Raw genomic sequence first — 16,786 nt, forward strand, 5'->3', positions numbered from 1 at the left:
TTCTTCGAAAACAAGAGTATCTCATATCATCTCTTCTCCCTATCATTTTCTTTGTCCCTGTTACTGAATGAAAGACAATGAGAAGGAGAACAATAAGCTAGAACCCGAGATCAAACTTCCAATCTAAGGCTGATTGCTTGGAACTCTAATTACTTACCTTGTCTGTAACCTCTTTCGGTAGATCTCCTCGCTCAGAGACTTGGTAAACCCGTACTATAGGGTTCATATCGCACTTGACCAAGCCTAAAACTACAAGTAAGCTTCAAATGAAAATGATACATTACCTTATGCATCAACAACAGCTAAAGATACCATTCCTGGATGGAGGAAAAATACTTCTAGAGAAGAGGCTACATCTACTTATGGGGCAAAGGCAAATGAAAATGATGTCACCCTTCAGTACTTAGAAGTTTCGTGATTACTCAATGGCTTGGATCTTGTAAGTCCCCAACCGAGAAGTTTCCCTCACTCGGGAACTTAGGGGAGCACTGTTTGTACCATACTTGACCAATCTCGAAATTACTGAGCACCGGTCAACAGTATAACGTCAAGGACCCACAAGAGTTTCCCTCCAACCAGGAGGCCAATCACAACGCGACACGTGTCGATATCAGAGGCCAATCACAGCGCAACACGTGTCGATATCAGAGGCCAATCATAGTACGACACATGTCAATGTCATAACAGAACTAGAAACTCTCTTCTATAAAAGGGGATCATTCTCCCACAATAATCCCTAATGTCATTTGTATTAAACTATGCACTAGAACTCACTAAATGAGAACTTGAACCTATGTATTTGTGTAAACCCTTCACAATTAATAAGAACTCCTCTACTATGTAGACGTAGTCAATCTAGGTGAACCACGTACATCTTGTGTTTGCTTCCCTATCTCTATATCTTTACATACTTATCCACATTAATGACCGGAGCAATCTGGCGAAGGTCACAAACTTGACACTTTCTGTTGTACCAAAGTCCTCGCTGGTTTTGTGCATCAACAGATTTGATAATCGATGTCTAGTTAGATTTCTAACGTATAAGTAAAAATGACTATAAGGGAGATCAGTTTCATGGGAATTGTCCTGCTGAAGAAGATGCAATATACCTAAGCTATGGCTCATCTTCATCATTGGTCATTATTTGCTGCAAGAAACATGAACCCTGAAGTTAAAAATCACAGCAAAATAGTCACTAGTAGCTTATGATGCACATCAAAATTTAGGCTCAAGGCCGTATGGTTGTGGGACGAAACAGGCCCACTATGAGATTACATATCTTCCAAGAATTATGGACCTAAGAGCAAATTTACTATAAAATCGTCTCAAAAGCTAGTTGGTTTGACCATTCAATATTAACAAGTATGCATGTCCTCCATTAGTGGCGAAGCCATGTGAGGGCGAAGAGTGGCGGCCGTCACTCCCCTCGCCGGGAAACACCACTGGAGAGCTAGGTTAGCCACTCCCCTTGCGCCTCGCCGGAAAACCCTGGTTCATCTTCTCCTCTGTTTTTGCTGGGCAATCTGTTTTGCTACGCGCAGCAGCAGCAGATTGCTGTTAATTTTTATTTTTTTTTTAAATCCAGGCCAAAACGACGTCGTTTTGAGTCTGGTAAAAAAAATTAAATATTTGAAAACAAAACGGCGCCGTTTTGTATATTTGAATTAAAAAAAAAATTATAAAGCCCCCCGCCCCGGTTCCCCTTTACTTCCTATCCCTCCCGTCCCGTGCCGTTCACCAATCAAGACAGAGGGAGAGAGAGAGAGCAAAGCTGCTCCCCAAAATCCCCAGTAGCCAAGCCAACTAGTATAATCCCTAACCCTAATTAATTATTTAATACAAAATTCGTTTAATTGGTATAGAATCATATGGTAATGCACTAATATGGTTATTGGTTATTGATTATTGATGTGAATCATATGTTTCTATGATTATTGATATGAAATTATGAAATTATTTTTTAGGGTGAAAATTAAAATTTGAATTCTTGAATCTTATTGATTAGTTGAATTGATTAGTTGTATTCATATGAATATGATTAGTTGAATTGAATTTTTATTTATTGAATAATTTGTATGTTTATTGGTATTGATTAATTGAATTGTTGGTTGGTTGGATTAGTTATTATGCATACTATAGTATAGTCTACTTTAGGATTAAGAGTCTAAGAATTTTTATTTCTTTCCATTTTACAGTTACGTGATGGAACGATACTATAAGAAACAATGCTTAAATCCACCTTCAAACATTTTGGGTAGTCATTCTCCTTTAAATATTCCGAGTAGTCCTCCTCCTCCTCCTCCTTCAAATATTCCAAGAAGTCCTCCTTCAAATATTCCAAGTAGGTCATAACAAAGTGAGGCCACTGAGTTTAATGAAATATTGGCTAATCTTCCTGCAGACCCTGCACATAGACATTGAATGCTTGATTATCCACCTAATTATAGTGAAGCAATTCATAGACACTATCTTCAAATTGATCCTTGTCAACCTAGAGACCACATCATGCCAAGAAAGGTTAGCGACAATCGATGTTTACATTGTGAAATATGTATTTTCTTTTATTGATAATGAGCCTATTATGCGACGATTTCATGACATGAAACCTGACCGGCAACAATTGTAATTTGTTTGTATTGATTAATTATGGAAGACAGTACTATATAAAACGATTTAGTTGTTGCCATTTTTCTTTAACCTTGCATTATTTTAAGTTCGCCCCTTCCTCCGAAAAATCCTGGATTCGCCACTGTCCTCCATAATATTTATATTATTGACATAAAAATTACATAATTGTCAACGTCCTTTTGATATGTTTGTCAATACAAATTTACATGGCAAACAAATAGCAACGTAACGTTATTTTATATTGTGGTATGACCAAGGTATTTCCTTTTAGTAGAGAAATGATAAGCGGATGAAAACAAAACATCGTTTAGCTATTTCCATTTCCTTTTTCGTATTTAGCAAAAAGCGGCATGGTTCACTTGATTATAAGAACAATTTGTTTTTCGTAGAAATCAAGAATCAAGGATTTCATTGTCACCAATTACAGAACGTGGACTAGAATATTAGAAGAGCATTTAGTTTATAAAACAAATAAGGATGCACATATATTGGTTTTTTTTTATTTATTAGTATTCTAAGCTAACTTAGTACTTGGAAATAAGCTTGAAGAAAAGACATAGAATACTTGAAGCTAATGAAAGTCTTGGCACAAAATCAAGCACAGTGGCATCCTAGGATTTATACAGCCGATCTCACTTAGTGAGATAAGATTTTATTGTTGTTGTAGTATCCTAAGCTACATGAGAGTTTCAACATTAATGGCAGTGCTAGTAAGTTGAGGAATATCCTATCCGTCAAGGCAATTTCCCTGTTGAGTTTTAATAACCAAATTTTCGTACAAGTGTTCATATATTTCTTTTACCTCAATCCAACCTAATAAAACCATCAAATTCATCATACCATTTTCGGATGGGAAATGTTATTGACACTCCAAAAATCTCATTCGCAACTCCTCACAAGTGTATTTTTCTTTCTAAATATAAAAAATTTAAAATGTAGAATGAGAAATTTGAAATGCTAATAACAATTCTCTTTTCGGATATCTTATAACAAATGTAAACAAATTAAATATTACTACTTGAATTGATAGAGGCACCCACAAAAATGTGCCCCTACAAAAATAGAATTATGCCACTTATAGCAAAGAGCATACATTATTCTTTAGTAAAAAGCGAAAGAATAATTCACTTTGTGCTCAATGCATAGCTCCGTACTTAAATTAGTCACATGCTGCCTTGATTTATACTGGCGCCACTAGATAGCTGGCTCCTCTGGTTGATGTGGGACTTATGCAGCAATTATGCCCACCTCAAAGTCCAAAACTCAGAGATTGTGTCAATACATTCATAAAAAAATGTATGAGAAAAGTCGTCATTTCACTAAATATAATATTATTTTAACAATTTTAACTGTGTATACAACGAGTTTCATATATGTGCAGGTTTTAAGTCGTGTAATGTGACGTGTCTGAAATTATCACCCCAAATTAACATTAAATCAATTCTCATTTTGAACCCAAGAATTTAAAATTTTCTTGCAAAACGTACACAGAGTCTAATGAGTGATCTCCAATCAAACCCGAGAGAACAAACGACCTAGCTCCATGATTAAAATTGTAAGTCCCGAGCCAAGTTTTCATGAATAAGACATTTCCCATGCATTGTTCAATCCCTTAATTTGTTAAAAAAAATGATAAGAAAAATACCTTATTCAATGAAAAAAAGACTAGTCCACACAATATTTGAGTGGAGAAATCTAACACACGGCAACTTGTATATAAGAGATTTTTCAGTGCTGGAACATGGTTCGGTATATTAAGTATTATAACACAAGTGGTTGGATACTTGAAAAAAATAAAAAATAAATAAACACTTATATTATAATATTTAATTTTCTGAGTCGTGTTCTAGCACACTGAAAAATTTCTCCAAGCATATAAGGTGCAAAATGTGAAGGCCTTCTTATCCTAATAATTATTATTAGTGGTTGGCCTAACTACTACCTAACTATACATCTTAATGAGGCCTACTACATTATACTCTAGCTCTTTCTTAAACATCTATTTATAAGAGAAATAGATCGTTGAAAGCTGCATACATCCAACTGATCATTTGACACTTTCCAATTCTAAACTCTCTCTCTCTCTCTCTCTCTCTCTCTCTCTCTCTCTCTCTCTCTCTCTCTCTCTCTCTCACACACACACACACATGGGGATCCTGATGGCAACGTGTTTGCTGGCTCTTTTCTATGGTTTCTCCTGCCTCTGTAAGTTACTTCTCAGAAGGAGAGACCAGGCATGCTATTTGCTGGCCTACGAGTGCCACATGCCACCAGACGACATGAAGCTCAGCACTGATTCATGCGTTAAAATCGTCCTGCGGAACAGGAATTTGGCACTGGAAGAATTCAGGTTTCTCTTGAAAACTATTACCCATTCGGGCATTGGCGAGGAAACTTACTGCGCAAGAAACATCATCCAAGGCCGAGAAGAAACTGCAACCCTAGAAGATGAACTTGTGGAGATGGATGGCATCATCTTTGACGCGCTGGACAAGCTTTTCGCTCGGGCTACCTCAATTTCTCCGTCGCAAATCGACATTCTTGTCGTCAATGTGTCGATGTTCTCCCCTGCACCCTCCCTATCGTCACGTATAGTGAATCGTTACAAGATGAGGGACGACATCAAGAGCTTCAACCTCTCGGGAATGGGCTGCAGTGCAACCCTCATTGCCATTGACGTTGTACAAAACTTGTTCAAGTCTCACAAGAATGCGAATGCCATCGTTGTAAGCACGGAATCGTTGGCTCCTCATTGGTATTGCGGCGTAGAAAAATCCATGATGCTCACAAACTGTCTCTTCCGCTCGGGAGGGTGCGCGATGCTGCTCACGAACAACCGAAGCCTAAAGCACCAAGCCAAGCTGAAATTAAACCATTTGGTACGAATCCACACCGGCTCGAATGACGAAGCATATAACTGTTGCATACAGGTAGAAGATGAGAGTGGAAATCGAGGTTTCCGCCTTACCAAATACCTAGTAAAAGCAGCAACTCAGAGTTTTACAAAGAACCTCCAAGTTCTAGCACCAAAAATGCTTCCACTAAGAGAAATACTTAGGTATCTGGTGGCCTCTAGGCTTAACAATATTAGAACTAGTATTACAAGCCAAAAGCCAAAAGCAGCTGGGGGACTAGGGTTGAATCTCAAGACAGGAATAGAGCACTTCTGTGTTCACCCTGGTGGAAGAGCAATCATAGATGGGATTGGGAAGAGCTTAGGGCTAAGTGATTATGACGTTGAGCCGTCAAGAATGGCGCTTCACCGGTTCGGAAACACATCGGCGGCCGGATTTTGGTACGCTTTGGGATACATGGAGGCAAAGAAGAGGCTTAAGAAGGGGAACAGGATTCTGATGAGTGGATTTGGAGCTGGTTTTAAGTGCAACAATATTGTGTGGGAAGTGATGAAGGACTTGGATGATGTCAATGTGTGGAAAGACTGCATAGATAGTTACCCTAGGGATCTAAACCAAGTCAATCCGTTCATGGAGAAGTATGGCTGGATCAATGATGATTATCTAGGCTTTGTTAGGTTTGACATGTCCCGATTCGCTATTGAGTAATGCTACACTTATAACATTTTTCATATTCCATTTGTATCATTTCTCTAATAGAAGTAGGACCCACCAACTTATGTGGGTCTCATATCTTTTAGAAAAATGGTAAAATATTTGGTATGAAAAATGCGGTAAGAATAGCATTTTTATTAGTTGTTTGATTTTTCAGCACTTAATAAGTTTGCGTTTTTCTTTTACCTTGTGGAGAAGTGTGGTTGTTTGAAGTTTGTATGAAGTTTTTCAAGCCCTGTAGTCTGGATGTATCTCATAAATAAACCCTGATCGATCAGGTGTTCTAGGTTTTTTTTTTAATAAAAATAAGAGTTCATTAATTTTCTAGATGTGAGGCCATGATCTATATCAGTATTTCCTTTGATAGCAAACTCTCTTTTTGATATATTTGTATTCCCTTTGCTAGTACTACATTTACCACAAGTAGTACATTACTCTCATAGTTAGAGAAAACCGCCACTGGAAACACCACTTCATGTCCGACTTGCATGTGTTAAGCATGCCGCCAGCGTTCATTGACGTGGCGGTATACACCCAGCTCCACAGCAAAGCAAGCCATTGACTACCGGTTTCTTTCCTCCAGAATATCACTTGTAATAAAAATAAGAAAACACTACATATTCCAACCTCAGCAGCAGCACACCTCGTATTTCCTTCACTTTAACAAGTGATATTTGGCTTGTATGACCTGTGGAGATTACCCTAAATTTTCAAGGACAAGACAACTGTTTAGTTCCCGGGCCTAAAGGGTAACAGCTAGAGAAAATACAAGCTGAACTTTTACAATTTAAATACTGAGATTTAGGTGCACCAACAGTGGTGCTCCCTTAAAAAATAAGCGTATACCACTTAAAGCGACAAGCACACGGTATTCTTTAGTAAAAGGCGAAAGAATAGTTCGCTATGTGCTCAACGCATGGTTACGTATGTTAATCTTCCGCAGCCTACAATATTTTATATGAGCGAAGGTAGATAGTTCTTTCCCCCTGTGGCGGGTGTGGGACAAATAGTTCGGCTTCCACTTCTTTGCTAACTCCCAATTTTTTTGCTCAAATCCCACAGAACCTTTGGTCTATTTTTAGCTATTCCCACCAAAATTCTTTGCCCATTGAAAGACCAGCTCCAGTCCAAAACTCTGAGCTTGCAAGTTCCTTTGTCAATTCTTATATGAAACCAGGCCTTGATTGCGAACCTAAGTGGAAATTAGTTGACAAGAATTGTGTTGGAGACTTATAGCCCATTTGAAAATGCTTCCTCATAAAGCACTTATGGTATGAAATATTTAATAGAAATGCAAGTTTTTTTTTTTTTTTTTATCACAAAAACACTTTCAAATTTTTTTGTCAAATATGGTCTGAAACGTTTATAGTGATTTAAAAACATTTTAATTATTTTAAAAGCACTTCCAAACAAGTTATCAATATGTGAGAAATATGACACTACATATGTTATCCAAAACTTGAAATTTTCAATTGATTGGATTCCAAAGGAAGGAGATTTCCTAGAGCTAGTACATGTGTTCGTTCTTTTTTCCAACATATGTTCGTTTCAAATTGGTATTAGATTTGATAATCGATGTCTAGTTACATTTCCAACCTATGAGTAAAAATGATTATAAAGGAGATCAGTTTCATGGGAATTGTCCTGCTGAAGAAGATGCAGTATACCTAAGCTATGACTCAATTTCATCATTGGTCATTATTTGCTCCAAGAAACATGAAACCTGAAGTTAAAAATCACAGCAAAACAGTCACTAGTAGCTTATGATGCACATCAAATTTTGGGCTCAAGGCCGTATGGTCGTGGGACGAAAAAGGCCCACTATGAGCTTACATACCTTCCAAGAATTATGGACCTAAGAGCAAATTTAATATAAAATCATCTCAAAAGCTGGTTGGTTTGACCATTCAGTATTAACAAGTATACATGTCCTCCATAATATTGATATTATTGACACGAAAATTACATAATTGTCAACGTCGTTTTGATATGTTTGTCAATACAAATTTACATGGCAAACAAATAGCAATGTAACGTCATTTTATATTATGGTCTGACCAAGATATTTTCTTTTAGTAGAAAACAAAACATCGTTTAGCTATTTCCATTTCCTTTTTCGTATTTAGCAAAAAGCGGCATGGTTCACTTGATTATAACAACAAATTGTTTTTCAAAGAAATTAGGAATCAAGGATTTCATTGTCACCAATTACAGAACGTGGACTAGAATATTAGAAGAGCATTTACTTTATAAAACAAATAAGGATGCACATATATTGGTTTTTTTTTATTAGTATTCTAAGCTACACTTAGGATTTGGAAATAAGCTTTAAGAAAACATATAGAATACTTGAAGTTAATGAAAGTCTTGGCATAAAATGAAGCACAGTTGCGTTCTAGATTTTATGCCGCCGATCTCACTTAGTGAGATAACATTTTATTGTTGTTGTAGTATCCTAAGCTACATGAGAGTTTCAACATTAATGGTAGTGCTAGTAAGTTGAGGAATATCCTATCTGTCCAGGCAATTTCCCTATTGAGTTTTAATAACCAAATTTTCGTACAAGCATTCATATATTTCTTTTACCTCAATTCAACCTAATAATACCATCAAATTCATCATGCCATTTTCGGATGAGAATTGTTATTGACACTCCAAAAATCTCATTCTTAACTCCTCACAAGTGTTTTTTTTCTTTCTAAATATAAAAAATTCTTAACTCCAAAAATCTCATTCTTAACTCCTCACAAGTAGAATGAGAAATTTGAAATGCCAATAACAATTCCCTTTTCGGATATATTATAACAAATTAAATCTTGCTACTTGAATTGATAGAGGCACCCACAAAAGTGCGCCCCTACAAAAATAGAATTATGTTACTTATAGCAACGAGCACACAGCATTCTTTAGTAAAAAGCGAAAGAATAATTCACTTTGTGCTCAACGCATAGCTCCGTACTTAAATTAGTCAAATGTTGCCTTGATTAATACTGGCGCCACTAGATAGCTGGCTCCTCTGATTGATGTGGGACTTATGCAGCAATTATGCCCCCCGCAATGTCCAAAACTCTTAGATTGTGTCAATATATTCATTAAAAAAATGTATGAGAAAAGTCATCATTTTACAAAATATAATATTATGTTAACAATTTTAACTGTGCATACAACGAGTTTCATATATGTGCAGGTTTTAAGTCGTGTAATGTGGCGTATCCGAAATTGTCACCCCAAACTAACATGAAATCAATTCTCATTTTGCACCCAAGAATTTTAAAATTTCTTGCAAAACGTACATAGTGTCTAATGAGTGATCTCCAACCAAACCCGAGAGAACGAACGGTATAGCTCCACGATTAAAATTGTAAGTCCCGAGCCAAGTTTTCATGAAGAGGACATTTCCCATGCATTGTTCAATCCCTTAATTTGTTAAAAAAATAATAAGAAAAATACCTTATTCAATGAAAAAAAAGACTAGTCCACACAATATTTGAGTGGAGAAAGCTAACACACTGACAACTTGTATATAAGAGATTTTTCAGTGCCGGAACGTGGTTCGGTATATTAAGTGTTATAATACAAGTGGTTGGATATTTGAAGAAAAAAAAAATTAAACACTTCTATTATAATATTTAGTGTCCCGAGTCATGTTCTAGCACGCTGAAAAAGTTCTCTAGGCATAAAAGGTGCTAAATGTCAATGCCTTCTTATCCTACTAATTATTATTAGTGGTTGGCCTAACTACTACCTAACTATACAGCTCAATGAGGCCTACTACATTATACTCCAGCAAACCAACCTCAGCAGCAGCACACCTCGTATTTCCCTCACTTTAACAAGTGATATTTGGCTTGTATGACCTGTGAAGATTACCCTAAATTTTCAAGGACAAGACAACTGTTTAGTTCCAGGGCATAAAGGGTAACAGCTAAAGAAAATACAAGCTGAACTTTTACAATTTAAATACTGAGATTTAGGTCCACCGACAGTGGTGCTCTCTTAAAAAATAGACGTATATCACTTAAAGCGATGAGCACACGGTATTCTTTAGTAAAAGGGGAAAGAATAGTTTGCTTTGTGCTCAACGCATGGTTCCGTAAGTTAATCCTCCGCAGCCTACAATATTTTATATGAGCGAAGGTAGATAGTTCTTTGCCCCTGTGGCGGGTGTGGGACAAATAGTTCGGCTTCCACTTCTTTGCTAACTCCCAATTTTTTTGCTCAAATCCCACAGAACCTTTGGTCTATTTTTAGCTATTCCCACCAAAATTCTTTGCCCATTGAAAGATCAGCTCCAGTCCAAAACTCTGAGCTTGCAAGTTCCTTTGTCAATTCTTATATGAAACCAGGCCTTGATTGCGAACCTAAGTGGAAATTAGTTGACAAGAATTGTGTTGAAGACTTATAGCCCATTTGAAAATGCTTCCTCATAAAGCACTTATGGTATGAAATATTTAATAGAAATGCAAGTGCTTTTTTTTATCACAAAAACACTTTCAAATTATTTTGTCAAATATGGTCTGAAATGTTTTTAGTAATTTAAAAACATTTTAGTTATTTTAAAAGCACTTCCAAATAAGTTATCAATATATGTGAACTATGACACTACATATGTTATCCAAAAATTGAATTTTTCAATTGATTGGATTCCAAGGGAAGGAGATTTCCTAGAGCTAGTATATGTGTTCGTTTTTTTTTTTTTTCCAGCATATATATGTTCGTTTCAAACTGATATTTGATTTGATGATCGATGTCTAATTAGATTTCCAACCTATGAGTAAAAATGACTATAAAGGAGATCAGTTTCATGGGAACTGTCCTGCTGAAGAAGATGCAATATACCTAAGCTATGACTCATCTTCATCATCGGTCATTATTTGCTGCAAGAAACATGAACCCTGAAGTTAAAAATCATAGCAAAACAGTCACTAGTAGCTTATGATGCACATCAAATTTTGGGCTCAAGGCCGTATGGTCGTGGGACGAAAAAGGCCCACTATGAGCTTACATGCCTTCCAAGAATTATGGACCTAAGAGCAAATTTACTATAAAATCATCTCAAAAGCTAGTTGGTTTCACCATTCAGTATTAACAAGTATACATGTCCTTCATAATATTTATATTATTGACACGAAAATTACATAATTGTCAACGTCGTTTTGATATGTTTGTCAATACAAATTTACATTTTATATTGTGGTCGGACCAAAGTATTTCCTTTTAGTAGAGAAATGATAAGCGGATGAAAACAAAACATCGTTTAGCTATTTCCATTTCCTTTTTCGTATTTAGCAAAAAGCGGCATGTTCACTTGATTATAACAACAATTTGTTTTCAAAGAAATTAAGAATCAAGGATTTCATTGTCACCAATTATAGAACGTGGACTAGAATATTAGAAGAGCATTTAGTTTATAAAACAAATAAAGATACACATATATTGGTTTTTTTTTTTTATATTAGTATTCTAAGCTACACTTGGTACTTGGAAATAAACTTTAAGAAAAGACATAGAATACTTGAAGCTAATGGAAGTCTTGGCAAAAAATCAAGTACAGTGACGTCCTAGGATTTATATAGCCGATCTCACTTATTGAGATAAGATTTTATTGTTGTTGTAGTATCCTAAGCTACATGAGAGTTTCAACATTAATGGCAGTGCTAGTAAGTTGAGGAATATCCTATCCGTCAAGGCAATTTCCCTATTGAGTTTTGATAACCAAATTTTTGTACAAGCGTTCGTATATTTCTTTTACCTCAATCCAACCTAATAATACCATCAAATTCATCATACCATTTTCGGATGGGCAATGTTATTGGCACTCCAAAAATCTCATTCATAACTCCTCACAAGTGTATTTTTCTTTCTAAATATAAAAAATTTGAAGTGTAGAATGAGAAATTTGAAGTGCCAATAACAATTCCCTTTTGGATATCTTATAACAAATGTAAACAAATTAAATCTTGCTACTTGAATTGATAGAGGCACCCACAAAAGTGCGCCCCTACAAAAATAGAATTATGTCACTTATAGCAATGAGCACACGGTATTCTTTAGTAAAAAGCGAAATAGAAGTATGGGAAAAAGTCGTTATTTTACTAAATATAATATTATTTTAACAATTTTAACTATGTATACAACAAGTTTCGTATATGTGTAGGTTTTAAGTCGTGTAATGTGGCATGTCCGAAATTGTCATCCCAAACTAACATGAAATCAGTTCTCATTTTGAACCCAAGAATTTTAAAATTTCTTGCAAAACGTACATAGAGTCTAATGAGTGATCTCCAATCAAACCCGAGAGAACAAACGACATAGCTCCACGGTTAAAATTGTCAGTCCCGAGCCAAGTTTTCGTGAAGAAGACATTGCCCATGCATTGTTCAATCCCTTAATTTGTTAAAAAAAATGATAAGAAAAAATACCTTATTCAATGAAAAAAAAGACTAGTCCACACAATATTTGAGTGGAGAAAGCTAACACACGACAACTTGTATATAAGAGATTTTTCAGTGCCGGAACATGGTTCGGTATATTAAGTGTTATAATATAAGTGGTTGGATACTTGAAAAAAAAAATTAAACACTTATATTATAACATTTAGTGTCCCAAATCGTGTTTTGGCACATTAAAAAATTTCTCCAAGCATATAAGGTGCTAAATGTCAAAGCCTTCTTACCCTACTAATTATTATTAGTGGTTGGCGTAACTACTACCGAACCATACACTTTAATGAGGCCTACTACATTACACTCTAGCTCTTTATTAAACATCTATTTATAAGAGAAATAGATTGTTGAAACTGCATACATCCAACTGATCATTTGACACTTCCCAATTCTAAACTCTCTCTCTCTCTCTCTCTCTCTCTCTCTCTCACACACACACACACATGGGGATCCTAATGGCAACGTGTTTGCTGGCTCTTTTCTATGGTTTCTCCTGCCTCTGTAAGTTACTTCTCAGAAAGAGAGATCAGGCATGCTATCTGCTGGCCTACGAGTGCCACATGCCACCAGACGACATGAAGCTCAGCGCTGATTCATGCTTGAAAATAGTCTCGCGGAACAGGAATCTGGGACTGGAAGAAATCAGGTTTCTCTTGAAAACTATTACCCATTCGGGCATTGGCGAGGAAACTTACTGCGCAAGAAACATCATCCAAGGCCGAGAAGAAACTGCAACCCTAGAAGATGAACTTGCGGAGATGGATGGCATCATCTTTGACGCGCTGGACAAGCTTTTCGCCCTGCCTACCTCTATTTCTCCGTCGCAAATCGACATTCTTGTCATCAATGTGTCGATGTTCTCCCCTGCACCCTCCCTATCGTCACGTATAGTGAGTCGTTACAAGATGAGGGACGACATCAAGAGCTTCAACCTCTCGGGAATGGGCTGCAGTGCAACCCTCATTGCCATTGACGTTGTACAAAACTTGTTCAAGTCTCACAAGAATGCGAATGCCATCGTTGTAAGCACGGAATCGTTGTCTCCTCATTGGTATTGCGGCGTAGAAAAATCCATGATGCTCACAAACTGTCTCTTCCGCTCGGGAGGGTGCGCGATGCTGCTCACGAACAACCGAAGCCTAAAGCACCAAGCCAAGCTGAAATTAAACCATTTGGTACGAATGCACACCGGCTCGAATGACGAAGCATATAACTGTTGCATACAGTTAGAAGATGAGAGTGGAAATCGAGGTTTCCGCCTTACCAAATACCTTGTAAAAGCAGCAACTCAGAGTTTTACAAAGAACCTCCAAGTTCTAGCACCAAAAATGCTTCCACTAAGAGAAATACTTAGGTATCTGGTGGCCTCTAGGCTTAACAATATTAGAACTAGTATTACAAGCCAAAATCCAAAAGCAGCTGGGGGACTAGGGTTGAATCTCAAGACAGGAATAGAGCACTTCTGTGTTCACCCTGGTGGAAGAGCAATCATAGATGGGATTGGGAAGAGCTTAGGGCTAAGTGATTATGACGTTGAGCCGTCAAGAATGGCGCTTCACCGGTTCGGAAACACATCGGCGGCCGGATTTTGGTACGCTTTGGGATACATGGAGGCAAAGAAGAGGCTTAAGAAGGGGAACAGGATTCTGATGAGTGGATTTGGAGCTGGTTTTAAGTGCAACAATATTGTGTGGGAAGTGATGAAGGACTTGGATGATGTCAATGTGTGGAAAGACTGCATAGATAGTTACCCTAGGGATCTAAACCAAGTCAATCCGTTCATGGAGAAGTATGGCTGGATCAATGATGATTATCTAGGCTTTGTTAGGTTTGACATGTCCCAATTCGCTATTGAGTAATGCTACACTTATAACATTTTTCATATTATATTTGTATCATTTCTCTAATCGAAGTAGGACCCACCAACTCATGTGGATCTCATATCTTTTAGAAAAATGGTAAAATATTTGGTATGAAAAATGCAGTAAGAGTAGCATTTCTGTTAGTTGTTTGATTTTTCAGCACTTAATAAGTTTGCGTTTTTCTTTTACCTTGTGGAGAAGTGTGGTTGTTTGAAGTTTGTATGAAGTTTTTCAAGCCCTGTAGTCTGGATGTATCTCATAAATAAACCCTGATCGATCAGGTGTTCTAGGTTTTTTTTTATAATAAAAATAAGAGTTCATTAATTTTCTAGATGTGAGGCCATGATCTATATCAGTATTTCCTTTGATAGCAAACTCTCTTTTTGATATATTTGTATTCCCTTTGCTAGTACTACATTTACCACAAGTAGTACATTACTCTCATAGTTAGAGAAAACCGCCACTGGAAACACCACTTCATGTCCGACTTGCATGTGTTAAGCATGCCGCCAGCGTTCATTGACGTGGCGGTATACACCCAGCTCCACAGCAAAGCAAGCCATTGACTACCGGTTTCTTTCCTCCAGAATATCACTTGTAATAAAAATAAGAAAACACTACATATTCCAACCTCAGCAGCAGCACACCTCGTATTTCCTTCACTTTAACAAGTGATATTTGGCTTGTATGACCTGTGGAGATTACCCTAAATTTTCAAGGACAAGATAACTGTTTAGTTCCAGGCATAAAGGGTAACAGCTAAAGAAAATACAAACTGAACTTTTACAATTTAAACACTGAGATTTAGGTGCACCGATAGAGGTGCGCCTTTCAAAAATAGGCGTATATCACTTAAAGCGACGAGCACACAGTGTTCTTTAGTAAATGTGAAAGAATAACATGTCATCGCACAAAGTTTTTAGAGACGAAGATTAGTCATCCCATGTATGTATCCTGACGACTACTACTCGTATCCTAGCATTTTGTGTGACGAAGATCTTCGTTCCTAAAAATTTGGTGCGACGAAGGAACCGTCGCGCCTTCTTCTTTGCGACCAATGTGTTTATTCGTCACACAAAGTCTTTCTTCATGATCTTTGCGCAACGGATTTTGCGCAACAAAGTTTTTGTCGCTTTGACGTTTGTGCGACGGGAATAAGCTTTGCACGACCAATTTGTGTTCGTCACGCTAAATGTTAAACGTAGTAGTGTCTTATGTTCAAGATATTGGTGAAGCCACAGAGGATTCAAGCGACGTTGCAGTCAATTATTTTCATCATGTGCTCTGGTAATTTTCATTGGCTCTTTGTTTTCCCATTCCTTTTTCTTCTTTCTAACCTTAACCACAAGCCCCGTTACAACCTTAATAAAGACCTTTGATTCAAGTAGTCATATGATATTGACAGCGAGTAGGTGGACAAGCAAGCATACTGTAGCATGTTTTTATGAGATCACTTGAGCGAGACATATTAACGCATAAATATTGTGTGCATGAGTGTAAATCCTGTGAGAGACTCACTTGTTTTTATATTGCGATTTAAAGACGCTTAGGATCACATTGTTATGGCTATTTCATACACTATACTCCAAGGATATTTGAGAAGTTATTACTAATACTAGAATATTGTGGATTCACTTGCTTTATGCTTATTAAGGTTCTTGATTATTATGTACACTTGAATAAAATGCTTTGAGGGTTCTGAAGGGGGAAACTGGTTTTTCCATGTGACTTTTTGTTTTTGGTTTGGTGCCAGAGTATTTTTTTAGTCGCTTGAATTTCTAGAGACCAGCAATAAGCTAGTTTTGGGGGTGGGGCGGGGCTGTGATAATTGCTCAAAAGTGCATGTCTAATGCGCTTTGATTATACCCATTACATGTTTTTCTCTAATAATTTATCAAATTTGTGTTTATCATGTATAACTGGTCAAATAGGTTTTATATCTAATTTGTTTTAATTTGACTTAGATTATATTAATTTTAATGTGCAAGACTATGAGATTGATGCAAGGCAATTAAAGGATGAGGCACAAGACAATAAATTGGTGATTAACTCTATGTCGGTTACAAAAAGGAAATGAAGAATAGAGAAGGCAAAGAAGAAGAAAAAGAAACGGCCAGCCATTACCATTTCATGATGGCATTAAGGCTTATCATTGATCATCATTATTCAAGAGGGATATGGAGGTTGGCGGCAGCAGCTCAATATAACCACTCCCATTTTTGTTTTTGATCAGTTTTTGCTCTTTCATAATCTCTAGAGTTTCTTATTTTTCTATTTTATT

The 16,786-nt window shown here is 36.8% G+C and overlaps 2 protein-coding genes and 4 non-coding genes across 6 annotated transcripts; 2 read left to right on the top strand and 4 right to left on the bottom strand.

Annotated features, from left to right (window-relative positions):
* Positions 1–3,658: 3,658 nt before the first annotated feature.
* LOC137735788 (U5 spliceosomal RNA) lies at positions 3,659–3,776 on the bottom strand. The gene has a single exon (XR_011068696.1). It is a non-coding gene; the product is annotated as a U5 spliceosomal RNA (small nuclear RNA).
* Positions 3,777–4,742: 966 nt separating this feature from the next.
* On the top strand, positions 4,743–6,501 carry LOC137735453 (3-ketoacyl-CoA synthase 19-like). The gene has a single exon (XM_068474876.1). It carries the CDS (start codon positions 4,776–4,778, stop codon positions 6,189–6,191), a length of 1,416 nt encoding a protein of 471 aa, XP_068330977.1. The 5' UTR covers positions 4,743–4,775; the 3' UTR covers positions 6,192–6,501.
* Positions 6,502–7,003: 502 nt separating this feature from the next.
* Positions 7,004–7,119, bottom strand: LOC137735780 (U5 spliceosomal RNA). Its single transcript, XR_011068689.1, has one exon. It is a non-coding gene; the product is annotated as a U5 spliceosomal RNA (small nuclear RNA).
* A 1,913-nt stretch (positions 7,120–9,032) lies between these two features.
* LOC137735786 (U5 spliceosomal RNA) lies at positions 9,033–9,150 on the bottom strand. The gene has a single exon (XR_011068695.1). It is a non-coding gene; the product is annotated as a U5 spliceosomal RNA (small nuclear RNA).
* Positions 9,151–10,170: 1,020 nt separating this feature from the next.
* Positions 10,171–10,289, bottom strand: LOC137735784 (U5 spliceosomal RNA). The gene has a single exon (XR_011068693.1). It is a non-coding gene; the product is annotated as a U5 spliceosomal RNA (small nuclear RNA).
* Positions 10,290–13,021: 2,732 nt separating this feature from the next.
* Positions 13,022–14,836, top strand: LOC137735228 (3-ketoacyl-CoA synthase 19-like). Its single transcript, XM_068474636.1, has one exon. The coding sequence runs from the start codon at positions 13,087–13,089 to the stop codon at positions 14,500–14,502; it is 1,416 nt and encodes a 471-aa protein (XP_068330737.1). The 5' UTR covers positions 13,022–13,086; the 3' UTR covers positions 14,503–14,836.
* Positions 14,837–16,786: the final 1,950 nt, after the last annotated feature.

The sequence above is a fragment of the Pyrus communis genome, chromosome 5 (assembly GCF_963583255.1).
Source record: "Pyrus communis chromosome 5, drPyrComm1.1, whole genome shotgun sequence".
Classification (NCBI taxonomy): domain Eukaryota; kingdom Viridiplantae; phylum Streptophyta; class Magnoliopsida; order Rosales; family Rosaceae; genus Pyrus; species Pyrus communis.

Excerpts from the sequence above, each read along its gene's own strand:
- LOC137735453 (XM_068474876.1), top strand. The coding sequence starts at position 4,776 with ATGGGGATCCTGATGGCAACGTGTTTGCTGGCTCTTTTCTATGGTTTC.
- LOC137735228 (XM_068474636.1), top strand. The coding sequence starts at position 13,087 with ATGGGGATCCTAATGGCAACGTGTTTGCTGGCTCTTTTCTATGGTTTC.